The 27,208-nt window shown below is 50.3% G+C and overlaps 5 protein-coding genes across 11 annotated transcripts; 3 read left to right on the top strand and 2 right to left on the bottom strand.

Moving 5' to 3' along the window:
* The first annotated feature begins 97 nt into the window (after positions 1-97).
* On the top strand, positions 98-3,257 carry usp12a (ubiquitin specific peptidase 12a). The gene is made up of 9 exons (XM_088363928.1): positions 98-489; positions 1,087-1,167; positions 1,244-1,457; positions 1,552-1,787; positions 1,934-2,010; positions 2,088-2,171; positions 2,232-2,429; positions 2,510-2,588; positions 2,665-3,257. The coding sequence occupies exons 1-9, from the start codon at positions 442-444 to the stop codon at positions 2,764-2,766; spliced, it is 1,119 nt and encodes a 372-aa protein (XP_088220054.1). The 5' UTR covers positions 98-441; the 3' UTR covers positions 2,767-3,257.
* A 143-nt stretch (positions 3,258-3,400) lies between these two features.
* Positions 3,401-8,767, top strand: gpr12 (G protein-coupled receptor 12). Of its 2 annotated transcripts, XR_015854687.1 has the most exons (4): positions 3,401-3,670; positions 3,758-3,985; positions 4,851-6,957; positions 7,409-8,767. XR_015854687.1 is itself a non-coding variant. In XM_088363862.1 (3 exons), exons 1-3 carry the CDS (start codon positions 3,641-3,643, stop codon positions 5,877-5,879), a joined length of 1,287 nt encoding a protein of 428 aa, XP_088219988.1. In that variant the 5' UTR covers positions 3,401-3,640; the 3' UTR covers positions 5,880-8,767. The 2 variants fall into 2 exon arrangements, 1 of the variants encoding a protein (XP_088219988.1); XM_088363862.1 differs by having other exon boundaries at positions 4,851-8,767.
* Positions 8,768-8,924: 157 nt separating this feature from the next.
* Positions 8,925-15,783, bottom strand: wasf3b (WASP family member 3b). 3 transcript variants are annotated; one of them, XM_088363858.1, is made up of 10 exons: positions 15,676-15,783; positions 12,828-12,997; positions 12,018-12,152; positions 11,680-11,833; positions 11,441-11,558; positions 11,167-11,348; positions 10,810-11,094; positions 10,433-10,728; positions 10,222-10,369; positions 8,925-9,889 (listed from the first exon to the last, which is right to left on the bottom strand). In XM_088363858.1, coding segments are annotated over exons 2-10 (1,452 nt in total). In that variant the 5' UTR covers positions 12,961-12,997; positions 15,676-15,783; the 3' UTR covers positions 8,925-9,888. The 3 variants fall into 3 exon arrangements, with proteins under 3 accessions (XP_088219984.1, XP_088219982.1, XP_088219983.1); XM_088363856.1 differs by having other exon boundaries at positions 8,925-10,369; XM_088363857.1 differs by lacking the exon at positions 15,676-15,783 and having other exon boundaries at positions 8,925-10,369; positions 12,828-13,185.
* Positions 15,784-16,298: 515 nt separating this feature from the next.
* cdk8 (cyclin dependent kinase 8) lies at positions 16,299-22,613 on the bottom strand. Of its 2 annotated transcripts, none has more exons than XM_088363859.1 (14): positions 22,316-22,613; positions 21,028-21,554; positions 19,933-20,008; positions 19,730-19,840; positions 19,502-19,642; positions 19,085-19,142; positions 18,877-19,008; positions 18,676-18,819; positions 18,118-18,187; positions 17,982-18,054; positions 17,815-17,912; positions 17,678-17,756; positions 17,379-17,540; positions 16,299-17,215 (listed from the first exon to the last, which is right to left on the bottom strand). In XM_088363859.1, the coding sequence occupies exons 2-14, from the start codon at positions 21,153-21,155 to the stop codon at positions 17,090-17,092; spliced, it is 1,398 nt and encodes a 465-aa protein (XP_088219985.1). In that variant the 5' UTR covers positions 21,156-21,554; positions 22,316-22,613; the 3' UTR covers positions 16,299-17,089. The 2 variants fall into 2 exon arrangements, with proteins under 2 accessions (XP_088219985.1, XP_088219986.1); XM_088363860.1 differs by having other exon boundaries at positions 21,028-21,551.
* On the top strand, positions 22,146-27,055 carry rnf6 (ring finger protein (C3H2C3 type) 6). Of its 3 annotated transcripts, none has more exons than XM_088363850.1 (4): positions 22,146-22,281; positions 23,127-23,282; positions 23,527-23,685; positions 23,921-27,055. In XM_088363850.1, the coding sequence occupies exons 2-4, from the start codon at positions 23,135-23,137 to the stop codon at positions 25,744-25,746; spliced, it is 2,133 nt and encodes a 710-aa protein (XP_088219976.1). In that variant the 5' UTR covers positions 22,146-22,281; positions 23,127-23,134; the 3' UTR covers positions 25,747-27,055. The 3 variants fall into 3 exon arrangements, with proteins under 3 accessions (XP_088219976.1, XP_088219979.1, XP_088219980.1); XM_088363853.1 differs by lacking the exon at positions 22,146-22,281 and adding an exon at positions 22,294-23,054; XM_088363854.1 differs by lacking the exon at positions 22,146-22,281 and adding an exon at positions 22,348-22,372.
* The last annotated feature ends 153 nt before the right edge of the window (positions 27,056-27,208 follow it).

Raw genomic sequence — 27,208 nt, 5'->3', positions numbered from 1 at the left:
TTGTACATGATATGAATTGTTCTGTTTCCAGTAGTATTTTTATACAGGCGGAAAAGATGCTTCATACATCACTAACACGCATGCGCAAGAAATACACTCCATCCGCGTACTAGTTGGAGTTACTGTGTCGTTTTTGATGACATGATCACGCTTGTCGAACGTGATTAGCATACGACTTTCATTCGTTTTCACGTGTGGCTTGTACGAACTAAAATGATAGATACTTGTTGCCAAAACAAACCAAAACAACGATCGGTGGGAGGTACCGCCCAATGCGGAAGTAACACGCAGTGAATCCTCTCGCTTTTCTGTATTCTCCTCTGGACGCCTCCGCTGCCTGGGAGCCTGCCTGCCTGGTTGCTGCCCCTGCCCTAGCAAAGCAGTCATCGAGAGCTTATCTGCTTGAGCGAGGCGGTGTGCACGGAAGATGGCGCTGGCTGAATGGAAATCCTAATGACAGTCTCCAAATTTGCCTCTTTTTGTACCATGGTGAGAGTAGTGCGATCTTCGGCCGCTTCTTTGCTTGCATTCTGTACCGCCGATTGTGTCCATGAGTGTGCACAGCGAAGCAGCGAAGGGCGCTAGTTAGCCACCTAGCTAATGACAGGCTAACAAGCAGCCTACAAGTGACAGCGCGCAAACAACTGGAGCGCACATCTGCAGCAAACGCCGCCCGCGTTGATTGCATGATGTTGGCCTAGGGAACGAACTGCACGCAAGAGCCAAGTTGAGATGCTTGCTTGGCCCAAGCTACTTGGTATTCCTAACGCAAGGCAATGACGACATTGTTGAACATCAGCTGCGCAGTTGTGGAGCGCTCCCTCCCAGCTCCTTGGCCACTACAAGCGCATATACGTACCAAACTGGAGTCCTCCCTTTACGACGCACGTAGCAACGCGCCCGATTCTGTATCCGCCTACGCTAACGGAGTAGTAAAGTCGTAGTGACGGACGGGAAATATTAGCGTGACCTGCAGGCCATGCCATGCCACGCCATGCCATGCCACGCCACGCCATGCCACGCCACGCCATGCCATGCCATGCCACGCCATGAATATCAACAATCCGTCTCGTTTGGCCTTCACAGGGCGCCAATGCCTCTGCTCTGGAGAAAGAGATTGGATCTGAGCAGTTTCCGGTCAATGAGCACTACTTCGGCCTGGTCAACGTACGTCGCCTTCACCAGTCGCTGTGTTTTCTGGGTGGATCCAAGCATGTCAACCAGAAGCTCCTTTCTTTTCCAGTTTGGGAACACCTGCTACTGCAACTCGGTGTTGCAGGCGCTCTACTTCTGCCGGCCGTTCCGGGAGAAGATCCTGGCGTATCGCGGGCAGCCTCGGCGCAAGGAGAACCTGCTCACCTGCCTGGCCGACCTCTTCCATAGCATTGCCAACCAGAAGAGGAAAGTCGGCGTCATACCGCCAAAGAAGTTCATCACGCGCCTGCGTAAAGAGAACGGTAAGAAGAACAATGCTCAGACGTTGCACAGATTTGATTGGGGGGGGGGGGGATCATTTGCTATCCTAACCCCATCCCCTCATTTTTTGTGCAGAGCTGTTTGACAACTACATGCAGCAGGACGCCCACGAGTTCCTGAACTACCTGCTCAACACCATCGCCGACCTGCTCCAGGAGGAGCGCAAGCAGGAGAAGACCAACGGCCGCCTGGCTAACGGCACCCTGGACTCGCAGAACAACAACAGCAACGCCACACCCGCGCCCACCTGGGTGCACGAGATCTTCCAGGGCACCCTCACCAACGAGACCCGCTGCCTCACCTGCGAGACGGTAAGCATCTTTTGGCGCCAATTGCAAACTATTTAACGCCGTTGAAAATATCAGTTCGATTCAAATGTGTTAATAATGTTACCTAACATTTTCAGTTGACTTTCTAAGTGGAACTGCGTCATATTTGTCCCATATTCTCCTCGTAGATAAGCAGCAAAGATGAGGATTTTCTGGACCTTTCTGTGGATGTAGAACAAAATACCTCCATCACACACTGCCTCAGGTAACGGCCGTTTCACATGGGCCGCTTTCCGTCCATTGATTGGCCGAAGTTCAATTGAGCCGCCTTCCACCCCTCAGAGGCTTTAGCAACACGGAGACACTGTGCAGCGAGTACAAATACTACTGTGAAGAATGTAGAAGCAAGCAGGAAGCGCACAAGAGGTATGTTTGAACATCTTTAGCTGGCTCGGTCTTTACCAATTTTTGCGGTGGGTGCCGCAGGATGCGCGTGAAGAAGCTGCCCATGATCCTGGCCCTGCACCTGAAGCGCTTCAAGTACATGGAGCAGCTTCAGCGCTACACCAAGCTGTCGTACCGCGTCGTCTTCCCGCTGGAGCTGCGCCTCTTCAACACGTCCGGAGACGCCACCAATCCCGAGAGGCTCTACGACCTGGTCGCCGTGGTGGTGCATTGTGGGAGGTACGGGAGCAACCTGGAGAAAAGAATATTGAAGATCAATTTAGCAAAGTTTCCGTTTTTTTCTCCGCTCTCCTTCCCAGTGGTCCGAACAGAGGTCACTACATCGCCATCGTCAAAAGTCACGACTTCTGGTTGCTGTTTGATGATGACATCGTGGAGGTGAAAATTTCATTTCCTACTTTACACACATTTTCTTTCTTTCTTTTTTTTAATCGCTTGATTTATGCGCATGCAGAAAATCGACGCGCAGGCCATCGAGGAGTTCTACGGCCTCACTTCGGAAATATCCAAGAACTCAGAGTCAGGCTACATCCTCTTCTACCAGTCCAGGGACTAAAGTCGGAACGTTGCCAAACGGACAATTGAACGTAGCGTCGCAACGGCCCGTGGGCTAATCACAAACAAAATGGCCTAGAGGATACTTTTAAGGGTGTAGCGCGGCGCCTCTTTGTACAGATGTTTCATTTATGAGTGGCGTTCTAGTTTGAGAGATGAATGAATGAATCTTGGATCATTCATAAGTTTTCCCCCTACCTGAGTTGGGAATCATCATAAACTAAGAAGACACAAGGGGTAACAAGAATTGTGTATTTCTACAGTGTACAGAATGTTATTTGTATAAATATTACCAAAAAAAAAAAAAGATATTATTGGACAATGTCAGAGATGTATTAATAACACTATGGTGCACTTTTGATACCGTTTTGTAGGTGTTGGTAAGTTCAACGCGAGGGAGCAATTGAGGAGGAGGAGGAGGAGGAGAAGAAGGCCTGAATCGTGATCATTTTCTGTTTTAAAGAAAAAGAAATAAAGCCAGTCTTGAGGCGATGTAGTCTTTTCTTTCAAAGTCAGTGATGACTCATAGCAGCTTAATGTCGCCCTCTAGTGGTGCTACCTGCTATTGTGACGTTCATTTGTGCTGCAACAAGAACTATTTTTAACACCTCGAAGTCCCTTAGGGACCGGTGCGTGCTTGGGGCTGCACGAGAAAGTTATGAAATTGGCTGGGCGTGGCAACAACAAAGAGGAGGTGATCAGCTCGTCATTTTTGAGCACCCAAAAATGTGTTACCGCCATTATCCATATGTAACACAGCCAAATCCAAACCTAGAAGGTCACCACTGTGAGTCAGCATCTAACCACCGTGCTGTCAGGCCAATTCAAGTATATGGAATCATTTTTGTTGGGGTAACCCTGCTCACGAATGATCAATGGTACAAGAAAACAATGACCAGAAGCAGGTGGGTGGGGGTGGGGGGTGGGCGTCCTCCTGTCTCCTCCATCAGTGCGTGAGCCCACTCCTCCCCTCCCCTCTTGTCCTCACGCAGACGCAGTCTTGTCCTCTCGCTCTCTCTCTCTCTCCATCCTCGCATCACCGAGCCGAAAGAAGAGCCGCATCCCCCCTGACTCCCTCCCTCCCTCCCTCCACCCCTTCTCATCTCCTCTCCTGTCCTCTCGTCTCCATCCACCCACCGCTCCGCTCCCTCCTCCAGCACCATGGATGTGAAAGGTTGCATCTGAACGGCGTCCGCTCGCTCAGCTCACCGAGTCTCAAGGTAAGAGGCGGCCATAACACTCGGGGTGGGATGGGAAATGAACCGGTCCTTTTTCGCGCCCCCCCCTTTTCCTCCTACTCCGGCATCTTTTGTGCTGACGTGGAGGAGCGGGAATATATATATCGGTAGCGGTAACATATGGCCACGCACTTTAGGTGCACGCTGCCGGCGCGGGGGGTGGGATGGCTCGGCGTTGATATTCCGCTCGTTATGATGCCTTTCATCCTCCAAAGATAGAGCTTGGATGCTTGTCTCTTGTCAGCCCAAGGGCCTAGCATTTTGGATCTTCAGCCCGTATAACCAAATTTGGTCATGTGGGAGTCACCATGATTCATTGAGAATTGTTGTCAAATCTTTCTTTGTATTAGAATCTCATGAGGTCCGTTTCCTTAGGCCACGCACAAAGTTTGGCGGAGATCAGCTGAGTAGTTTTCACATAAGCGACTACATCCGCCGAGGCATGTCAATGAACATGGGCACATGGCAAAAGTAGAGAAAATATTGAAATAAAGTTATTGAGATGTGAACAAAAATCTTGGCTTTAGTTTCCCTAGTGCATAAAACAGATGAGTAGTTTGAGTTTAATCCCACTAAGTGCTGAGGCTTATTATTGAAATGTTCTCATCCAGATGATTCATTCATTCACTCACATATGAATGAAAACGATGAGAAATGCATCTATTTAGTAATGCTGGCTTTGAAGTCTTGCCAAATGCGCTGATCCGGATCACAGACTCTGTCCGGTCAAGGCATGATCATGAATTTTTGGCATTAGGGTTGATGTGATTTTTTTTTAATGATAAACGTCCAGATCTCTCCCGAAATAGAAAGTCTATGTCCTAACGGAGCTCGACTGTGTCTTCAGACGGGGGCCACAATGAGCGCAGAGCCAGCGGCCACTCCCAGCTGGCTGAGCCCCGACCCCACGGCTTGGGCCAGCGGCGGAGGGGGACCCACGGACAACGCCAGCGTCCCGGCGGAGGAGTCCCTGGCGCCCCGCCAGCTACCCTTGCTGGTCAACCCGTGGGACATCGTCCTGTGCACGTCGGGGACTCTCATCGCCTGCGAGAACGCTCTGGTGGTCTTGGTGATCTGGCAGAACCCGGCTCTGCGAGCGCCCATGTTCCTGCTCATCGGCAGTCTGGCTCTGGCGGACCTGCTGGCCGGCCTGGGCCTGGTACTGCACTTCACCTGCGCCTACCTGCTCCAGTCGGACTCGGCCCAGCTTCTGACCGTGGGCCTGGTGGTGGCCTCCTTCTCGGCGTCCGTCTTCAGCCTGCTGGCCATCACCATTGACCGCTACCTGTCTCTGTACTACGCCCTGACCTACAACTCGGAGCGTACGGCGGCCTTCACGTACACCATGCTGGTCCTCCTGTGGGGGCTCTCGCTGTGCTTGGGTCTGCTCCCCGTCACGGGGGTCAACTGTCTGGCAGAGGAGGCCACGTGCAGCGTGGTACGCCCGCTGACCAAGAACAACGTGGCCGTGCTCTCCGTCTCCTTCCTGCTCCTGTTCGGCCTGATGCTCCAGCTCTACGTGCAGATCTGCAAGATCGTGATGCGCCACGCTCACCAGATCGCCCTGCAGCACCACTTCCTGGCCGCCTCGCCGCATTACGTCACCACGCGGAAGGGCGTCTCCACGTTGGCTATCATCCTAGGGACCTTCGCCGCCTGCTGGATGCCCTTCACCGTCTACTCGCTCATCGCCGACTACACGTACCCGCCGCTGTACACCTACGCCACGCTGGTGCCGGCCACCTACAACTCTGTCATTAACCCGGTCATCTACGCCTTCCGGAACCAGGAGATCCAGAAGGCCTTGTGGTTGGTGTGCTGCGGCTGCGTTCCTGCCAGTGTTGCACAGCGGGCGCGGACTCCCAGCGATGTCTGACCCAGTTGGATCGAGCCTTTGGGTTTTAGAGAGAGAGAGGTTGGGGGGTTGGTTTTCACCAAGGGACAGACTGACCCAGGTGGGATTTGAGGAAGGGGCGATTGGTTGGTTGGTTGGTTGGTTGGCAAATGGATGGTTTTGAGAGAGGGTTAGGGTTTGTTTCACCTGGATGGATTTTCAGAGAGCGGGTCAAAGAGGAGAGCATTTGGAGGCTGGCGCCCACAACCAGGGGCAGCATGGGAGTTTCACATCATCACATGAGGTGTCCTACCTCTGTCTTCCTCACGTGAGGCGACGGCCATGTTGCATGCTGCTCACCGTGTCAGCCTTGTCCGCCCTCTCCGGTGCCCCGCCCTTGCCCACTCCACTCCACTCCACTCCGCAGATGGTGGCCATCACATGCTCCCGCACGGGGAGCGACGCGGCTTCGGCCGCCACGTGCTCGTCCTTCGGGATTATTGCTCGCTCAAAAGGCAGATTAAAAAGCAGGCGGACGACGACAAGCACGCAGGCCTATTTTTTAGTCCGCCACCCCCCCAGCAGCAAGTCTGAAGCAGCATCCACCCCGCCCGCCCACCCGCCCGCCGCCTGCGCTGAACGTGCGTGGCAAGCTAAAGAGGCGAGGCGCGGCAAGCTAAAAATAGACCCCGGCTTCTCTTGGGGAATTGAGGAGGCCTCGCTACGCTTCTTGTCTTTCATTGGATTCTTGTGTGAATGTGTTGGACATCCCCCCCCCCCCCCCCCCCCATTTGTGATCTCACTGGGGGCTGCGGTGTCAACTCTATCACCTCACTTGATTTTGGAATGTTGACGCAAGGTTGCAATGCAGCCCTTGCAAGATAATTCCACCATTTTGTTATGAGGATGTTATTAAAACCATGTGACTTCTCTCATCCAATCAACAAAATGGGATTACACAAACATTAGAATGACAAAAGGATTGTCGGGCACTTAGATTGATCCAACGCGATTATGGGGCACTTATTATTTTTTTGGCATATTTATGATCTTGATCATCATTTCATTCTACCTCTCATTGAAGTCTGGTGAAAAACGTCCCCGTTTCATTCTAAACAAGGTAATTCATTTATAAATGCTGAATTTGTTATGCATTTAGTCCATTTAAAACCCCAAAAATCTTTTTCATGCCTTATTCTTATTTTTAATGAAATAACTCTTACTTCTAGAGTTCCTTAAAATACAGCACTTCAATCAAGTTCTATTTAAACTTAATACATAACCTCATAAATGTATATCATTTTATGCTCTTATAGTCGACATGGTGATTTCCCAGTTTTACAATAAGTGCTCCATAATTTTTCGAAAGAAAACAACTACTGTGCACGCTCTAATGGAGTCATCTTCTAAAGGTGACGCATCTGCTTTTAGGCCCTTCAAGAGCTCTTGAGCGTTTTTCTCATGTTATCAGCAATAACTAACCTTTGGAACGGTAGTTATTTTCAGAGTGGTGAAGCAATACTCAGACAGCAATAACATCTACGCACCCTTACTGTGATTTCTTCCCGCAGAGTGAAGCAACGTCAAGAGAGGGATAGAATCAAACGTGACAAAGGCTAAAGCTTCATTTGTGGCTTTGTGAGCTCATGTGATGATATAGCACATTTCTTTTGGGGTGCAAATGGATGCCGTTTATACTTGTAACAAGGTGAAAGAAAAATATAGTACGTACATCTTGATGGACGTCATTAATGTATCAGCGCATTGTTTTGTCGTCCTGACCTGCCTGAGCTGAGTGTTGTAAGCTCCCACAAGTGTTGTTTGTCGTGCATGGCCGCATGTGGGCTCCTCAAGGATTGGAGGATTGCGTCGCTACATACATAGATGGGTGTTAACTATTGGCGGATGCTGCCACCGCTGCTGCCAGTCTTCCTTGACCATCTGGAGAGAATTCCCACAATGTTTTTTTTTTTGTTGGTTTTTTTTTTATGCTACACCGCATGCTGCCGCCACGTCATCGGACTAAAAAGCGCCGCTACTTGAAGCCAAAGCGAAAGAGGATGAGCGATGAAATCAGCGGAAGTCGGTCAAGTGACCTCTGAATGATCTTATGAGCTAAAGAGGGCCACTTCCAAATGATCTCGCAAGACTTTTGGGACGTGGCCCCCTCCCGTCCGTCTATGTTGACATCACAACGACGACAAAAAAAAAAAAAAAGTCTATTTTGTTATATTCATTGAAAAGTTCTATTTTTTTTGGCTTGAATTCCTTATGTTGTACGATGATATCACGGCGCTGTAAAGCCTTTTTTTCTGAATGTAGTGACACAAATTGGGTTTTTTCATGGGCTACGTTGTGTAAATAATAATAATAATAATGATAATAATAATACGGCATGCTTTCCGAATGGGGGGACTTAACCACCGTGCATGGTGCTACCAAAGCAGTCACTCTTAATGGAAGGAGTTGGGTCGCACCACTTTTGTGCCCCTCCCCCCACCCCCGGAAATGGTCAGAAAGGGCTTTTGTATCCGAGAATAGCAAAAGACTGTCACACCTATCCGTCACACAAACACAGTGAACAGAATTGTAGCCAATGAGGGGCCGGAAGTGGTTCGAGCTAACTAGCCTGACACTCGATGGGGGGCCTGTGAATGTCTCGGGGGGTAACAGCATTGTGTGTTGTTTTTTTTTATGTGAAATGCACTTTATTGTTATTTTCTGGGTTGGGGGATCAAAATGGCACAATTGAAGTATCTGCAAAATGAGAAATCAACATGCACTAATTTAACTGTAAAAAAAAAAAAAAATCATTTGTGTGAAGTCTGTGCTGTCTATTTTTCCAAAGTGTTCTAGTTGTACTTTTTATTGCTTTGGTTAGTTAATTTTCTATTAAAAAACACGCAAACAAACACGTGCTGTGCATTTGACACCCGCCTCGCCTGTTTTCTTCACTCCCCCCCCCTCCCCTGCTTCCTATCCGGTTGCCGTGGCAACTCTGCTCCCGTCACCATAGAAACAGGGGAGCCAGGTACAGTACGTGTGACGACAGCAGCGGACAGTGAGGAGAGTCGCCAGCCGGTGTGCTCCATTCATGTTTTTATTTTATTTATTTACTATTAGTCTCTGGTTTTACAAAGCTCACACTAGACCGTATAAATGACACAGCTTCGACTGTCAATTATTTTGATCACATCTACTTCCTCGCTGTTCACAGCAGGGCTGGGCAACCTTTTTTTTTTCTTCAGTAAACAAAATGTATCCATGCATGCGGCCATTTTAGAGTCATTCTGGACATTTCCAGGGGTCCTTTAAGGCTTAACTATTCCTTTTGGGCTATCGTATGCATTTAGAAATGGTTTCATTTAACTATATTTGGTGGACTTGTCTATTTTGAGTCAAAAAAGTCTCACGAAAATATTCTTGAAAAAAAAAACACAAAGTCTGCCAATTTGCTTTGAATTGAGGCTAATTACGAGAGATTTTGTTCAATTGCTATGCAATTTCAATTACATATGTGCGACAACAGGCACTCTAGATTGGGAGTAATGCGAGTTGTCGTCATTGCGTCTGGGTGGGGCATGCCAGCGGAGTTGATTATTTTAGAAGCATCTGGTCTTTGGAACATGTTTTCACTTTGAAATCTTTAGCCCACTGAAGACAGTTTCACTTAGAAACTTAAAATTTGGTCAACATCTCTATCACGAGCAGACATAAAAAAAAGTCTAAAGCAGCAATTTCCCCAAAAACATGAAGGTCTGTCATTTTGCTTTGAAGTAGCAAATTTAGGGTCAAAATTAAGCACGAAAGGAGTGCGAGTTGTGGGCAAAGTTTGGTGATTTTCCAAAAGACAGGAAATTGTACTAACTCACCTCAACAAGGTCAGAGTAGAAGCAAGTGTCCTATGAGATTCATAGGCGCCCTCTACTGGTCAAACTGTACAGATGCATTAACTCCACTCCTGACACTCTCCATTTCCTTCAAATCCTCGCTCCAGATCAGAATTAACACATTGTCGCCACAGGTTGCCCAAGCCTGCTGTAGCTGGGGATCTATAGCATGTTGAGTAAAAAAAAAGGAAGGAAGGGGTTAGCTCAGGAGGAAAGTCTTTAGCTGAATCGAACACAAGTGGCATATACATCAAATGATACGAGACGTGTGAGTGCAGCATTACAACAGGCACACTGGGGGGACGGGGGGGGGGGGGTCCCTCACGGTGCTTGAAAAGCATCCAGCAAGACGTCAAAGTTGCGGGAAGTGGTCAAGGTTACAGTATATGGACTTCTTTACAGTGCTTCTTACAGCTTGTGGACCCTTCAGCTTATACAGCATGTGATTACAGTGTGTGTGTGTGTGTGTGCGCGCGCGCGCGCTTCAATCGGACCAGTCGTTGTCCTCCAGCTCAGAGTCGTCCTCGGAGTCCGAGTATTCCACCGCGATGCGGCGTGACAGGATGGTGGCCACGTCGTTGCCCACGGGCTCCCGCTTGGCCTGCTGCTCTTGCTGCTCTTGGACCTTCTTCAACTGGATGCCTGCAGGGCAAATGTGAAATTAATGTACATCCATAGTATACACACACACACACATGCACATACCCATACGAATGGCTGCCAAGAGGTCACTGCGAGCATCGTTGACCACGTTGCTCTCCACGGGCACGGGCGACGACATCTTGTGCGCCATAGTGTGGGAGGCACCTGCTTGGAGAAGTGGTGGCGGAGGCCCAGGAGGCGGCGGGGCGGCCGCTCCGCCGCATACGGGCGGAGGAGGCGGAGCGTAGCCCCCGGGAGACATGGGCCCTCCGGGTGGCGAGGCGAAGGCCGTCAGGGCGGAGGGGATGAGAGGAGCCGGGGGCGGGGGTGGAGGCCCCGTGTTGGCGTAACCATCCAGGCTGCACACAGCGAATAAAGTGGCTGCAGGTGTCGCTTCATTCTTATTAATTTACTTTTAGGAGCAGGTTTAAAAATGCTACCTGTAGTCCATAGGAGGCAAGGAAACAGAGCCGCCGTTCATGGCCTCGGCGGGCGGAGGAGGCAGCGGGACGTGCTGTTGATGCTGGTGGGCGCGGCCGAGCGTGCCGCCCTGATAAGCCGCCCTGCCCCTGCCGCCCCTGCCGTCGTGGTCGCCTCCTGCGCGCGGGCCGTGGCCCGCCGCCATCTGGGCGGCCAGCATGCTGGGCGGCGGGCCCGAGTAGGTGTGGGCGTGGCCGGCGTGGTTCATGGCGTTAGGATAGTGGTGCAGGTCCATCCCGTGAGCCCTGACGGGTGAAGCCATCGACTTTTTGTACACACACACCGCACGTCTGCGTCGGTCTCGCATCCATTCTTACCTGTTCTCCGGAGACATGGAGCCTTCGGAGGAGGCGCCTCTGTCTCTGTGTATGGTGTGACGGTGGTCTGGCCTCAGCTCTTTGTCCAGCGCCATCATGTTCCACTCCTGCCGGCGGTTCCTCGCCTTGCGGACCTTCTTCACCTCCCTCTGCAACGTTCCGTCCACGCAGCGCTTCTGTTCCTGGGTTGAGTGGGAATAGATTTGATGGGGTGGGTTCTTGTTGTCCACTTGGGCTCGTCATCCTCACAGAATAACTGCTTGATATTTGGCACCTTCTGCTTCCGTTTCTCTTTCCTCTTGTCTTCAGTGTCCTGCAGCATCTTCTCTTTCCACAGGTCAAAGAAGTAGGAGGGGTCGGTGTAGAACTTGAGCGCTTCCTTCTTGTCATCCCTGCGTACAGGTGTCCATAAAAAATATTTTTCTTGGTTTTCTTTTTTCCCCCTCCTTCACACTTTGACTTCCAAACAAAGGCTCACAGTTTTATAATGATTTTTTTGTGTTTATGTCCAACCTGTAGGAGGAGAGGATGCTGAGTGGTGGAGGCTTGTCACTCAAATGGTACATCTCCTTCACTGGGTTGGGCACGCTGCTCTTGGACACCACCTGCTGGTCTTGAGTGGTGGAGCTCTTGAAGGCTTTGCGCATGTTGATGTCTTGCAGGGAAACTGGACACGACAAGTGAGCATTTCACTTTATTTCAAATAATATGGCAATATATAATACATATAAATATATACGTATATGAATCAAATAATCGGCCTATGATGTGCTCCCCGGTTTCAAGGATGGACAGTAAGAAAAAGAAGAAAATATAAGAAGAGCGATGGACATAAAAAGCCGATGGCCCACCTTCCTCCACGGTGGAGTCCAGCTGCGTGACCTTGACGGCCAGCCGGTCGATGCGGTCCTGGAGAGAGTTGGCGCGCAGGTAGAAGGTATTGGCCTCGTTGAACAGCTCGCCAAATATATCCTCCGCATGTTTGCCTGACGGACCGCGCAAAGAACGGGTGAGAAGACATTTTGCTTTGCTGCCAACTTTACTGCTAACACACAATGCAAAACGCCATAGACAGGCTAATACTCATTAAGTTTCATATTTTGCACCTGTTTGCTTTTAAAAATGTGATGTCAAACATAAACGTAGAAAAACATATCAAGAATTTATTACTGAATGGCAGGCATGGCTTCTGTAAAGCCCGGCGTGGAAATACCAAGCGAGGGAAGGGGAGGGGGGGGGGGTTTATTTGCGACCCTCCCGCTAACAGGATGGGCTTCGGGACAAAATATTTGGCGGAAGGAAGAATCCCGGATGCGGCGCGCCGAGCCCTTCCAACTCTGACCTCACACCCTGAGGGGGTGTTACGGACGCCACCGCCCGTCTGGACCATTTCCACGCATGCCGTCCGACTGCGTGCGCGTGAGCACGTCAATGTAAATAGAAACGCACACAGCTGCAAGTGCTCCCAAACAAAAAGGACATGAATGACCACACCATGAGACACGCACACACGCAGCTGTCGGAGATTTGCCAGCTTCCTAACCCTCAGGGTGTGGATAGCCGTGGCCTTCTGTGTGTGTGTGTGTGTGTGTGTGTGTGTGTGTGTGTGTGTGGGGGTGTGTGTGTGTGCGTGCGCGTGTGTGTGTGCGCGCGCGTCTTACTCAGGCTGCTGAGCTGTCGGATAATGGCGGAGAGCGTGTTGTTCATCACGCACTCCAGCTCGCTGCCGATGCCCTCGGGGAGCTCCCCGCGGCACAGGTGGCGCGGCTCGATGTTCCTCTTGACCAGCGGCATGGCGACGCTTCACAACCGCCCACCCACCCGCGCACCACTGTCGGGGACACACACGTAAGACAGAAACTATTACAATCAAATTGAAAGACATCCAAATGAATTGGGACACAATATTCAGGCAAAAAATGATGGATACAAAGAAAAATGTTAGAAAAAAATTGAGGGGACTATAAAATGACATGACCGTGGGCCAAGCACGACGACCGTCGACAAGGATTAAGGCATTAGCGATAGCAAGATGCAGCGTGCTGGCTAATCCGAGGGCGGCCTGTCGGCGGCCCAGCTGGAAACTTGACACAAACGCAGATTGATGGATGGAAAAAACGAGAATGCTCTTCTCACATGGACAAAGCTCATGTACAAAAGCAAGCGACTACAGTGAAATGAATCAATAAAAGTCTTATGATCAGATTGGTGACTCTTTTTTTCCATAGTAGCGGGAGAAATCCCGACGTTCATGGGAGCGGCCATCTTATCAGCGACCGGCTTCCCATTTTGGCAGCCTATTCCTGTTTCCTGTTCCCGCCTGTGTCACCTCTGCTCTGCTCTGCTCTGCTCTTCCCGTCCAAACAATTGTGTTTTGTCCACTCTTCAACAAGCAAGTAGAGAACAAAAGACTCCCATTGCCACTTAACGTTGGACCTGCGTGGCTACGATTAGCACGGAACCTGTGAAAGCAATCTGGCGTTGGAGCAACATGTCAACAATAGATCTATTGAACTTAATTCCTATGAGAGGCGCTGTTTCTAACTACAAACTAAAAATATAATACGAAAAATCTTATTTCAATGACCATTTCGGGCCCTGATTTGTTTGTTAGCATTCGGCTAAAAAGACATGAGGTAAACAAAGAGCTATTTAAAAAAAAAAAAAAAAATCACGTGGTGAGACAGCACAAGACTGTCAGCAGTTGCTCGCGGCAACACCCTATTGACCAGTGTGCGTGTGTTTCATTTCGCCCATGACAATCACATCAATGAGGCGAGATAATGAGCAGCGAGGTGCTGGTGGTGGTGGGAAGGGGGGCGGCTGGACTGGGGGGAGCAGACCTCCTTCGCATTAGGCAAAATGGAAGGCTAAGAAGGGTGGACCATTAAATGAATGAGAGTGCGTTTGAGTGGAAAATGATGTGTAGCGTTAGTGTGTTTACGTGATGAGTAAGGGGAGGCGGGGGGGTGATGACTGAAATCGGGACCTCGGGGGAAGCCACATTGAAAGGTTTCCGGGACAATGGTGCTGCGTTCACACGGCAACCGCAGCAGTTCTCCCATGCATCCATCCTCTCACCCCGCCTCCTCTTCTTCCACCTCCCCCCAGACACCCCGTGGTACTTTTCTCACCAGCTTTGACTGCTTACCTTCATTTCAATGCTGTTATTTCATTCTGAAAACCTTCTTTCCAGACTTTTATAATACATGGCCAATTTGGGGAAGATTCTTGCGACTTGCTATTGGAGATTCACTTCCACATAGATCGTATTTATTATTCATGCCTGCTTGCCACATGCAGTGCTACTCATTGCCTGATGCTAAAAATATGTACATTCATTTATCCGTTGATGTGATTTTTTTGTCATGTCCTGCCATTTGCTGCGTTCGGGTATATCAAATCCGTGTGTTAACGATGCCTGACCCTGTGGTGACCACTTCCTCGTCAAGATGGCCACCTCAGCAACATATGTGTCAAAATGCGAGAGCGGAGAGAGAGAGAGAGCTAATTCATGAGCCGGTGCTTGTCGCCTCTGCTGGGCTATATTTTGATCTGGTGAATAATGCATATGAGATTACGTCACTGCCACTCTGCTCCGTGGGTGATGTCACTCCTTCTGCTGTAAAACTTGTACCTGTGATTAAATATTCATCATAGGGTTGGTGCACAGCGTAGTTTCTTAGTAGTAGTGATAGTAGTAGTAGAGGACGGATAATCATTGTGACAGACTGTGAATATATAAAGTAGCGCAATGGTGTTCTACAACCACTGGACTAATGCTAATACGACTAGTATTACCATAGGCAAATTAAGTTAAGTGTCAAAGTAACTTTCAAATGGGTGTTACAGACTGACTTTCTGTTGCGAACCCCTAAAATGAATAGATTTTGCATTTTCATGGATGACTTAGCTTGAGAAAGGATGAAGAGCAATTTAAAGAAGGGTCAATGGGTCAATGTCATGATTGCTTTCTCTGCCACCATTATTGTTTGCAATGTCACATGCGCATCATGCCTTGACATTCGATACACTTACTCAGTACTACTGAGTCAGTAGCACTCACTACTTTCTCTCTTACACACGCGCGTGCACGCACGCACGCGCACGCACGCAAACATGAATGGCAACCGCAATCAATCAGCGTTCCGCACCGTCGCTTCCCGTATCTGATGGGCTGACCCACATCTGTTCATCGGAAGCACCCCTACATCCCCACAGCCTCTAAAACTCAAAGCCGGACGCCGCCGTTTTGGGCGTTTACATCACCCGTTTCTACCTAACACAAAGAGGCAATAAAATACGCGTGGAGTAAGGTAGCAGACCGAGAAATAGGCCATTTGTGAGAAGACATTTCGGCTGCTGAGACTCCCACTCGGTTAGCTAGCTAAGTCCAATGGTTCGACTTCTGAGTTAGAAGACAATTAAATATAAATATTCCCTCGTGTTTCGTTTTTTTAATCAAGCGAGACGACGGTTGTTGGAAGTAAATGATAATAAAGCCCTCACCTATTGTTGAATTAGCAGAGAAAATCAGCCGGTCCGCATGTCCCGTTAGATACTCGTATTAGCACTGCCATCCTAACATTGCATCCCCCCCCCCCCAGCCTGTCTTGCCACTCCGGGGGGAATCTTTTGAGGAGAGGGACACGCCCTACTGGCCAATGAGAGCTCGATTCGGAGGCTTTGACACATGACGGGCGTTTGTAACAGCCAATGAAATGCGGAGTAGCAAATAATGACATGGATATCAATGGGGGGGGGGGGGGGGGGGGCGTTGTTTAGATTTTCTAAATTGTACTTGCAGTCCCAATTAAAATTTGATGACACTTATAAAGGTTGAGATGAGACGGTATTAGAGTGCATAACAGAATATGCTAAGTCAGCATCCTTTAAAGCAGGTTGTAGAAAGACTCCTTGATACTATTGAGAAACCTCGAGAAAGGACCTCAGATGCCCCCCCCCGCCCATCCTAATATAGACTGTAGTTGTAATTTTCAAGTGAGGGCCATGCTGGAGGAACATGCAGTCAAACATTAAAAATGCTTGTTGTGATTGAACGTGACGTGCAGCTCGGAAAGGCAACGGTGGACTCGCGCTAGTTATGTCGATATTTTTTACATAACCAAAAATAGGACTGCTTTCACTTTAATTGTCAGGATACTTGCTTCATGGAAAATATCTCAATACAATACAGTACAATGCATTTCCATCTGGCTTCCTCCATGCGATTGGTTGGATTTGAAAAGGCCCATGGCCTACGCAAGGTGGATATAAAAAGTCGAAGTGTGTCGACTTCTCATGTCCACTCTACGTATGGGGCTGGTCAAGCTGCTTAAAAATGGATTAAATTAAAAACTACTAAAATCAATATGTCACTTTTTCTCTCTCCTTTCGGAGCAACAACAATAACAACGACAACAAAAAAATCCACCACAGTTGCGTGGCCTTGCGCCATTCTCCCAGCACCTCTGTTGAGAGTCCTCGCCCGGGGAGGGCGCCCACGCCAGGAAAGAGACGAGACAGACGAGACAAACAGGAGGACAGACGGACGTGGAATCTGTCGACGCTGGCAGTCAAATAGCAGCTTTTCAGTCTCGTCCCGAGCTTTGACAGTGACGGCTGGCTGGGGTGGGCACATAGGCGGGGGGGGGTGGGGGCGGCACGTGACGTGGGCGTGGACTTGTCGCCCGTCCCTGTGTTTTATCGCTCGTTGGCTTTCTGCGATGTAGCAGTGTGGCTAACACTTTGCGCTAGGCTGTTTGTTTGTAAATCTTCACAAGAAGAGGGGTGGGGGGGTGGGGGGGGGGCGCAGCAGAGGGGGCGCGCCACGTCCCTCAGTACATTCTTTCAGGCAGGCGTAATGAGGGTAACGGCTTGGGGGGGGTCATGTGTGTGTGGCTGTGACAACGTGCGGATGCGGTCAGTAGCGGTGGGTCTGGTGGGAGTACTGCGGAGGCTGTTGGGAGGTAGAGGAGTATCCCATGCTGCTTTGGGGCAGTGATGTGCTTGGTCCAGGGTTCTGGTAGGCAGCGTGTGGATTGGAGCGCTGCGGGGTAGCACAACAGACGTTTTCATTCTGGGAGTTATTGGGCCCAGCCAAAAGACACCACACTGCCTCTCACAGGTCAGCCTTGGTACTACAACAGACACCTGCTTTTGGGGGCCAGGTGTGATGCATCAGCAGGTAAAAGCAGAGGAGGAGGGGTTACCTGGTAGTCTGAGGTCATGATGAGGCCGCCTGAGGTAGTGGTGGGCGGGACCACGCGCACTTTCTTCAGAGGCGGGCCCTGGGCGTGGCTGTTGTCGGGATTGCCGGTGTGCCCCGCCCCGTTTGTGTGGTTGTTTCCCTGTTGCTGCTGCTGCTGGTTCTTCTGCGGGCGCAAACAAACACACACTCAATTTGGCAAAACACGAATACTCACATTTTTTCAGGTGTAGCGTGCATATGAAATAAGCATGGGAATATTTCATACAATAAAGCTCGAATTTGGCACGGCACTGGTCTTACTTTGTCCGCCTTGTCGTCCGGCTCCTCTTCTGTCAGAAATTCCCTTTTAGGGTAAGGAATTTGACAGCCTGCAAATACGCTGAAGAAAAACAACAAGATTATTTTGGTTCATTTTGCTAGCATCAAAGGAAACGTACTCGGACGTGGGCAGCGGCTCCTCCAAAAAGTAAGGGTCCTGCATGGCCTGCTCCGACGTGATTCTCCGGATGGGGTCCATGGTCAGTAGCTTCTGCAACTGTCAATCACAGCGCAAACATTAGGCGGCAAATCTGGGGCAACGATTTGTCGCCCGCCCGCCACTCACCAAATGGAAGGCTTTGCTGTCTGGCTTGACTTTGTGTTTCTCCATGTACTTTATAAGGCTGCAGTTTGTGTACCTGGGGATGTGGAACCAGCACAGTGAGCGTATGAAAGAAGTGGGACAAGCTGGCCGGACTTACGTGTTCCTCCTAAAGTCTTTCATCAGTGTGGAGTGCTCCGGCATCTTTTTGATGTCCTCCCAGTCTTTATCTGTCAGATGAAGGAAAGATTACAACATGTCACAGCCACCACCTCTCCCCATCCCTTGCTTCCATCTTGTCCAGTTAGGATTAGCATTTTAGGCTGGATTGAAAGGGCATGGTTAAAGCGATGCGATTTTTTTGGAGGGAGGAGCGTCAAGGCAACATGGGTTGCATATAGTTCAATGTGAATCGGCCGCTTGGACCTGCAGTATAAATCCAGGCTACATGCTTTGGTTTGACAATTTCACTCATTGGTGAATTACGCAACAAGAGTAAGAGGGCTTCTTCACTGAACTGGAAGAGAACCCGTATCAAGTGGATGTTTCTGCTTGCGACTTGTGCGAGCGCTCTCACAGCACATTAACCGCCAAAGGGTGTGTGTGTTGGGGAATCGTTTTTTGGACTGAAATAAATATCTTACAAAATGTTCTTTTGGTATTCTTTCTCCATCTCCGTGTGATACACACAAAGAATGATCATCTTGCGGTGTCTCACCAGCAGGGAAGCCCATGACATTGAAGATGCGGTCCAGCTGGTCGTGATGGTAAGGGTTACTGGTCTTGATGTCCTCTTGCCGACAGTGGAATATGGGCTCGGACGTGAGCAGCTCGGCGAATATGCAGCCTATTGCCCAAATGTCTGCCAGAGAACACGTTGGGTTGAGAGAACTTAACAGAGTGCGTGTGTCCTACCCACCGATGGCTTTGGTGTAGTGCCGGGCCCCCAGCAGCAGTTCGGGTGCTCGATACCAGAATGTGACAACCACCGGGTCGAGATCGGCTAAAGGCTTCAGCGGTGAATTGAAGAGACGTGCGAAACCCATGTCAGCTGCACAATAGAATCCCCCCTCGTGAATGAAACAACAAGAGACATTTTTTTTCAAATCCACATAAATCACACCTACCTATCTTTACTCTGCCTCTCTCGGGTCCTTCGCCCATCACTAAAATATTAGCTGGCTTCTGAGGAGGCAAAAGAGACAATGATTACAAACGCTTTACATGACTCCTCCTAGTGGACACATGAAACAACTGCAACTGCCGATGAAAGGGTTTCATGTAAATCCCTTGACAAGATTAGCCTAGTTTGAGATATTTTTAAACGCTTTTACGGTAGGAACACGGCAGAATGAATGATCTGATTTGTACGGTGCAAATAGAAATGCAACGTAACAGCAAATAAAACACCCCGTTCAAAACAACAACAGACCCGTGACTAATCACATGCAGACAGAAGTGATGCTTGAACTCTGCCTTGTTTTCGCTTCCCAAAAACAGCCCGCCCCCCCCTCCCCCGCCCCCCTCCTTTTCAATCGGCTTACAAGGTCTCTGTGGAGGACCCAGTTTGCGTGGAGGTAATGGATGCCGTCCAAGATCTGGTAGAGCAGAGACTTGACCATCCCTCGGGGAAGCTGAAGTGGCTTCTTGTTGGCCTTGGACGCTCGGTGGAACTTAATGATGTGCTGCAGGAAGACAAAAACAAGACAAAATAAGAATAAGTACTAAATCATTTTGCGACAAATCACCAAACATGTCAATTCATAACATACCCAGAGGTCGTGCTCGGCGTAGTCGAAGAGCAGCCACACTTTGCGGTCGGCGTGCGACAGGAAAACCTTCTGCAGCGAGATGACGTTGGGGTGCTTGAGCTCTCGCAGGAGCTGCAGAAAACAGACAGAAGCCACGTCAGAGGAGGGAAGACGCCGATTCCGGTCGTAACGGCTATTTTGCTGGTAACGAATGTGCCGCTTACTGCGATTTCTCTGCAGGCTGACATTGAGATGCCGGTGCCCTCGATCTGCTTGAGGGCGTAGTCCTTATCGTCCTTCCTATGAACACACGAGAGGCTGAGCAATATCCACACCGGACCATGGACCACAAAGCGGGTAATTGGGGGGGTGTCCCTTGGCATCTGGCACAAGATGGGGGTGGGGGTCTGACTTGCATTACCTCCAGATTTGTGTAATCAAGCTCACCTCTGAGGCTGGCTACAATAGTTGTCTGGCAGCTGGCGGGGGACAAAACAAGACTCCCCACTTGAATGGATTGGCACGCCACCCCCCTCCCCTGTTGCCGTATAAACCCGTGCTTTGTGCCTCGCCCCTCATAAACAGCAGCCTTCCCTAAGCCAATGCAAACATCCCTAAAAGGCTTTTGAGTGGTCATTTGTGCCAATCTGGCGAGCGAGAAATGGCTCAAGCTGTGATAATACATACGCACACCAAAATGCAGCATGGATCACATGCCGATTTGAATGACGCAATGTTACACACATTTGCACAAACACAATTCAGTGCATATGAAGTGCAGGTATTATTTTTGTCCGCTTTGGGCCGTAACGTCACGTTCTACCGTTGTAGCTGTGACTTTGATTATGTGTGGCTTCAGAAGGCGAGGCCTGGCATAGTGAGTGTACAGTCGGTCGGCAAGCAGTCCTGCGTGTTGGGTGTGTGTCGATCTAATTGACTTAAGTTATTCACACAGCCCGAGTAGTTGTGAAACTTCCAGTCGTCGTGGCATCTCAAGAGATGGTTTTGAATTGAGAGAAAAATGATATGCCTCTTGCAATATTTGGATCTCGTTCGATGTGGCAGGTGTACTCGTGCAAAAGTAGACAAATTGTGTGTGTTTTTGGCACTTGAAAAGTGTCCAAATGACAAACTTGAGGGCTTTAACAAATAGGCGGTGAGTGTTTCCAGCCGCAATTGCTTGCCCTCTTGCGTCTGAAAAAAGATACAAATAAAACACCCAACGGAAGCCCAGAATAAGGCGTCGGTAGATGTGGGTCGACCTGCACGGAGGCCTCGCTTGCTTACCTCCTCCCTCCCTCCCTCCCGCCTGTACTCACCCATCTTTTCTCTTCGCCTTGAAAACATGACCGTAGGTGCCTCTGCCCACTTTGCATCCTTCGTACTCAAACAGGTCCTCGACTCGCTCTCGCTCTCCGGTCAGCTTCACTTTGAAATCATAGTCCATTTTTCCCACCGCTGTTAAGGGCCTTAAACGCGTCGTCCCCTTACTTCTTCGTTTTTTCTTTTTCTTTTTGTGTAAGCGTCGCTTTGGGAGGCGACTAGCCTACTCCCGATGAGCTCGGCTTCGGTAATTCAGCGAGTTGCCTTCCCCGGCGTGGCCCTTTCTTCACTTAGCTCAGCGTCCACATCGGGCTATCCGGGCGAGTTCGGTACGCCGGCGGGGACGTGCGGTGCTCGGAGGGTCCGGGTAGGAAAGCGGGCGTCGATCTATAGCCCGTTCTTCTGATGCTGCGTCTCCCTCAGCCGGTATCTGCTCCAAAGAGACGCACTTCACTCGATAACGACGTCGTATTCACGCGCGGCACTGTCGTAAAATGTCGTAAAAGACAGCTCGAGCACTCTGCTGTGGAGAAAGTAGAGGAAAGGGATATTGGAAAAGATCAACATTGGCCCTATGCAAATAAACATTGCTACAGTGTAAACAAAGCTATAGAAGCAAAACACACATATTGAATTTTGATCTTCGCTTGACAAAAGGAAAGTGACGTTCGTTGTACATGTTCAAAAGCGCTAAAATTTAGTTTGGAAAAACAACAACACTAATCAATATACATTTAAAAAGACTAAGTAAAAAGCAGCAAAGAAAGGTCAGGGCATTCATAGTAATATATAACATTTGATGATGTCCGGACGTTTTTCACGTTTCAGGGTTTTCACACGAACCACATTCGACGTAACACTCCATGTTTGTGCATTTTTTTAATTGTCTAACAAAGTATTTTAAAAAAGACCCTCTTTTTTTGTTTGCACTAAATGTATGATTGTTGAAACACACACAAAAATATACATTTTAAAAAGTAGGGCTGCATGCGCAACTGTAACTGTTATGTAGTCAATTCAGAATATGAATGTCTTTGAAAATATTTTCAGTCTAAATGAAATGAAATATTGGAAATGATGAAAAAGGACGTTACAAAACTGGTCTTTTGGTAACACGGGAACCAACGTAGCCGAAATAACTTATGTTACAACACGGACCGTATAGGCCGTAACACCATCTGGTCCCATCTTGGGTAGAGCGAGAGAAGGGAAAACGAAGGGAACCGTCCATATTACAGCTGCTCTATCGGGTACTGTGCCATTTATACGTCGTTGTCATCTCACCTAAATCCACGTCGGTGCTTGGCGTTATCGATCGCACACGTCGACTTAATAGAATAGGTGTTTATCCCATGTGTATCGGGGAAATTATTCGGCTCCGGGTCGGCTAACCAAGCTAACGTGTTCGGGTTGCTATTCGCTATCGTTGCTTGCGCTAACTAGCTAGGACACCGCTAGCCACTAAGGCGTTGCGCATTCGGAATGTTTCTTTGTGTCATTGCGGTGTACGCCCAACTGATTCCGCGTTTCGTGGGGACACACGCTTCGCCGTCATCGCCTTTTTGGTCACACGCAAGGAAAACAGAACGTTCTTTTGTCTTTGCCTTCGTTTACATGAAGTGCCTGTCCTTTCCGCGTCGTCCCACCTCCGCGCGGCGACGATTGGTCACTCGGCCTGTCACTCCGCCTCAGCCGGCCGGCGATTGGCTGCTAGTCGCAGGGAGGACAGTACCGCTTTGGCTTTATCGCCCCTGTCTTCAACGTGGCCTTCTGGAGCTCCTGTCAGGAGAAACTTGGCCAGTATGAACGACCGCGACGAACACGTCGACGCGAGGGGGTCCTTTAACGGCCTTTTTACGGGTCAATGATGACAACGTTCGCTTTACAATGCGTTCATGCAGCCGGTCTTCAGGCTAAGCACGTTAACTGTCCTTTCCGTCAGTGTGTTTCGAGGCAAAATGGATGACGCTGACAATGTAGCTGTTTACAGTCAAGGCAATCGGACTTATTCTTGGTTTCCGAGGTGGCGATTTTAATTGCATAACTGGAGTGGGTCAAGCGGAAATCAATGACAATGCTGTCTTGTGTTTACCAGCACTGTTCATGGTTATGGACCCTCCTGGTGGGGGAGACGAGCGTCGGAGACAGGCCGAGCGTCTTCGGAGGGAGGAGGCCTACTATCATTTTATAAATGACCTGAGCGAAGAGGAGTATCGTCTTATGAGAGACAGCAACCTGTTGGGGACCCCCGGTGAGGAGGGATGCTTTGAGTTTCCGTAGGAATTGCAGCATTTGGCAAAAACCGCTTTAACATCCTTGCACTCATCTTTACCAGCAGACGTCAACTTTTCAATTCAAATCGATATTCCAACCGCTCATTTATGCTGAATTGGCCCAAATAGCCCTGCGGTTAACTAGCACGCGGACCCGATTTTGAATTTCTCGCTATTATTTCTGAGAGCGCGTAACCGGAACCTGACCCACTTGTCACACAGGGGAGGTGACAGCCGAAGAGCTCCAGCAACGTCTGGATGGAGCCAAGGAGCGCGAGTCATCCCAGCCAAGCACCGAGCAGCATTTGCCTGCCGCTGAGCCGGTGGAGCAGCAGGGCGGTAGCGGAGAGGAGAGAGGCTCCAGCGGGAGACGAGGAGCAGGTAGGACTGCCTCTCTGGTTGCTTTGGGTTTTAAATCAAAATAGGCTCCAGTTTACTTGCCACGGAGCTTGTAAGGATAAGCATGACCAAAACGGCTGGCTGGATTGATTGAATTGTATTGTATTGTATTGTATTGTATTGTATTGTATTGTATTGTATTGTATTGTATTGTATTGTATTGTATTGTATTGTATTGTATTGCATTGCTCAATCAACACTCACGCTTTCTCTGCAGGTAGTGCAGAGCCAGGGGCAGAATCATCCAACGGGGACTCGTTGCTGGAGTGGTTGAACACTTTCCGGCGCACCGGGAACGCCACCCGCAGCGGGCAGAGCGGCAACCAGACGTGGCGCGCCGTCAGCCGGACCAACCCCAACAGCGGTGAGTTCCGCTTCAGCCTGGAGATCAACATCAACCACGACCAGCCCGAGGCGGGGGAGCACGCCGACGCCATCGACGCGGCCGAGCAGCCCGTCGCCGACGCCGTCCCGGGTTCAACCTCGCCGCCCCGCCGCGCCGCTTCTTCGGCCGGCACAGCCAGGCCGTCCCCTTATCCCACGCCTCGGCCCGCCCTCAGCAGGAGGATGCAGACCCGGCGCACGCGCAGCAGCAGCAGCAGCGCCCTCTCCGCGACCCCACCTGCACTTTCAGCCCCTCTTGCGCCCCCACCTCAAAGGAGAGGCGACGCCACGCACTCTTTGGTACCGCAGCCCACGGGTTCTCATTCGGACGAGTCGGCATCTTCCGCTCGTGCGGCCACCGATGCAGAACTGGAGCAAAGCCAGGACAATGTGACTTTATCTCTTGACTGTCCCCGAGTGTCGCCTCAGTCGGGATCGCAGGCACCGGCGCCTGGACAGGAAGCGCGTCGGATGCGATCCCGTGGCCGTTGGCGCCGGGTGGCGGCCGCGTGGAACGGCGGCATCCCGGCCCGCGCGTCCAGAAGAAGTCGATCCCCCTTGCACAGAAGCCCCACGAGCACGCCGGCGTCCAGCAGCGCCATCAGCGGCTCAAGCATCCACATCGTCGATGCGGGCACGGGTTCGGTTCCCATGGAGACGGGGGGGGAGGCGGCGGCGGAACTCGCCGCCACCGCGGCAGAGCCGACAGTCGAGAGCGGCGAGCAGGAATCGCATTCGGCCGGCGCGGGTGGCTCCTCCTCGGTTCGCCGACATCCCACCATCATGCTGGACCTGCAGGTGAGGCGGATCAGACCCGGGGAGAACCGGGATCGCGACAGTATCGCCAGCAGGACACGCTCCCGGGCCCGCGTGGCCGAGAACACGGTCACTTTTGAGAGCGACAGCGGCGGCTTCCGTCGCACCATCTCGCGCTCGGAGCGTGCCGGGATCCGCACCTACGTCAGCACCATTCGGATCCCGCTGCGGCGCATCAGCGAGACGGGCCTGGGCGAGCCCAACTCCACCGCGCTGCGCTCCATCCTGCGCCAGATCATGACCGGCTTCGGAGAACTCAGCTCCCTCATGGAGACGGAAGCCGATTCCGAGACTCCCGGCCACGTGGACGTCGGTATTCTGAATACAAACGCTAGCCCCGCCGACCGCTTGTACGCCAGTGAGAGCGCAGCGGTCCAAGCGGGTTCGGGCGGGCAGGATCAAGAGCGGGTGGGCCCGGCCGGCGGCGGCGAGGAGGAGCCGGTCGGCCAGGCCAGGCTCAGCGGCGGTGCGGCGAGTGCGGCGGAGGGACGGCCGCCGCCCACCAGCCGGGACACAAACAACTTGGTGGAAAACGGCACCCTGCCCATCCTGCGGCTGGCGCAGTTCTTCCTGCTGAACGACGAGGACGACGACGAGCACCCGCGCGGCCTCACCAAAGAGCAGATAGACAATTTGGCCACGCGCTCGTACGGCCAGGCCAGCCTGGAGGGCGAGGCGGGCCGCGCGTGCAGCGTCTGCATCAACGAGTACGCGCAGGGCAACAAGCTGCGGCGCCTCCCCTGCGCGCACGAGTTCCACATCCACTGCATCGACCGCTGGCTCTCGGAGAACAACACCTGCCCCATCTGCAGGCAGCCCATCCTCGCAGTGCACCACGACTGACCCGCTTTGGCTTCCTCTTCTGCGGCCGCCTGTACATAAGTGCGTTCATTTCTGTGAGGAACTCGACGGAGAAGAACGTGGAAGCTAAAGTTCAGGAGAGGGAGAGAAGAGAAGGCATAAATCCAGAGAATTAAATTTTATTTTTTTAGGCTTTTTAATTTCACTTCTCTTTTCTGTGTCCATACAGAACTTTGTCCGCGAGTGAACTTTTGTTGCACATAGTCCAACAGCATTAAGACCTTTCCCCTGATCAGAAAGGACTTTTTAAATTTCAGTTGTCCACCGTAGACTGTAAATATCTGACCGCAGGTCAAGTCGATAATTGACGCAATTTCAAATTGTCCCCATTTTAACTAAATGAATTCTGGTGCACTCTAAGTTTCCCGTAGGTGTGATTGTGAGTGTGTGCGTGTGGTTGGTTGTCTATGTGTCCCCCGCCTGCAACCCACGTGAGGAAAAGCGGTTGGGAGGATGGATGGATGGATGGATGGATGGACGGATGGATGATGGATGGATGGATGATGGTGGGTTACCTTGAGGGTGCCAACTTGCATACAAATAAAATAAGCACTATCATTGGATGAAGACAAATGTATTTGAGTTTCTGTATTTAATTTGTAATAAACTTTGTATTAATCTAGGTTCATTATGATTTGTCAAGCCCTCCCCCTCCCCAACCCACGCACACACAACAGTGCAGAAGCCACCCTAATACCAAAAGCCAATTGCTTTCCAATATTTCAGGAATTCAGAGTTGACATTTAGCTGTGCAATACATACAGATTAAAGCAAAAAAGAAACTATGATCACAAAGTCATGCTTCATGAGCTGTCAGAATGTGCAAATGAAGGAATTCACCTTTCTTGAGATCTGGAAGAGGCTCCCCGTGTCACTAGTCAATATTTATTCCGTTTCTATTTAATGAGATGAAGAAATTTTGGAAACCACGAATGTGTAAATCATGTTGCCATGTGCTGACAGTGAATAAACACTCAAATGGTATCTTATGTGCCCCCTAATCTTATGTGGGGAGTGGGTGGGCCCAAACTCTGCTCCTTGACAAAAACAATAAACGCTGCTTTGTTATGCCCGCTGACGCGTTTGTGTGCTCGCTATGCTTGTGTCAGCGATTTACAAACTTCAAAAGCCTTGATTTCCACGTTTTCCTGAATGAGTATTGACATGTACGCGACGTTACGCAGAGGCGCATTCGCGTGGAAGGACGCCAAAATAGCGTAAAGTTTGATGGAATATGAGTAGACGTCATTATATTTCTTTCAAAATAAAACTCTCGTTGCATTTCTTTCGATTCTGCCCTTTAATTCATAACCACTATGCGAAGCTTCCTGTATTACACTTATTAAACTAGAAGGAAATGATGAAAAGATGAGGGCTAGCTTCAGTATAGTATCGTTAGATGAATGTATAGCGTTTTATCTCCAACTGCAGCGGAACTAGCGAA

This window comes from Syngnathus floridae, chromosome 20 (genome assembly GCF_059516105.1).
Source record: "Syngnathus floridae isolate MCC-2025c chromosome 20, RoL_Sflo_1.0, whole genome shotgun sequence".
Lineage (NCBI taxonomy): Eukaryota > Metazoa > Chordata > Actinopteri > Syngnathiformes > Syngnathidae > Syngnathus > Syngnathus floridae.
Note: the sequence above shows the minus strand (reverse complement) of the source record. Positions and strands in the feature narration are given on the sequence as shown.

Coding starts and splice junctions, on each gene's coding strand:
- cdk8 (XM_088363859.1), bottom strand. CDS start 21,155: ATGGACTATGATTTCAAAGTGAAGCTGACCGGAGAGCGAGAGCGAGTC. Junction 20,009..21,027: donor AAGGCGAAGAGAAAAGATGG/GTGAGTACAGGC, acceptor GTGTGTTCATAG/GAAGGACGATAAGGACTACG. Junction 19,643..19,729: donor ACGCCGAGCACGACCTCTGG/GTATGTTATGAA, acceptor GTCTTCCTGCAG/CACATCATTAAGTTCCACCG.
- wasf3b (XM_088363856.1), bottom strand. CDS start 12,960: ATGCCGCTGGTCAAGAGGAACATCGAGCCGCGCCACCTGTGCCGCGGG. Junction 12,153..12,827: donor CCGACAGCTCAGCAGCCTGA/GTAAGACGCGCG, acceptor GCGGTCCGTCAG/GCAAACATGCGGAGGATATA. Junction 11,559..11,679: donor AGCATCCTCTCCTCCTACAG/GTTGGACATAAA, acceptor ACCTGTACGCAG/GGATGACAAGAAGGAAGCGC.
- gpr12 (XM_088363862.1), top strand. CDS start 3,641: ATGGTACAAGAAAACAATGACCAGAAGCAG. Junction 3,671..3,757: donor AAAACAATGACCAGAAGCAG/GTGGGTGGGGGT, acceptor GTCCTCACGCAG/ACGCAGTCTTGTCCTCTCGC. Junction 3,986..4,850: donor TCAGCTCACCGAGTCTCAAG/GTAAGAGGCGGC, acceptor CTGTGTCTTCAG/ACGGGGGCCACAATGAGCGC.
- rnf6 (XM_088363850.1), top strand. CDS start 23,135: ATGGTTATGGACCCTCCTGGTGGGGGAGACGAGCGTCGGAGACAGGCC. Junction 23,283..23,526: donor CAACCTGTTGGGGACCCCCG/GTGAGGAGGGAT, acceptor CTTGTCACACAG/GGGAGGTGACAGCCGAAGAG. Junction 23,686..23,920: donor CAGCGGGAGACGAGGAGCAG/GTAGGACTGCCT, acceptor CTTTCTCTGCAG/GTAGTGCAGAGCCAGGGGCA.
- usp12a (XM_088363928.1), top strand. CDS start 442: ATGGAAATCCTAATGACAGTCTCCAAATTTGCCTCTTTTTGTACCATG. Junction 1,168..1,243: donor ACTACTTCGGCCTGGTCAAC/GTACGTCGCCTT, acceptor TTTCTTTTCCAG/TTTGGGAACACCTGCTACTG. Junction 2,011..2,087: donor TCCATCACACACTGCCTCAG/GTAACGGCCGTT, acceptor TCCACCCCTCAG/AGGCTTTAGCAACACGGAGA.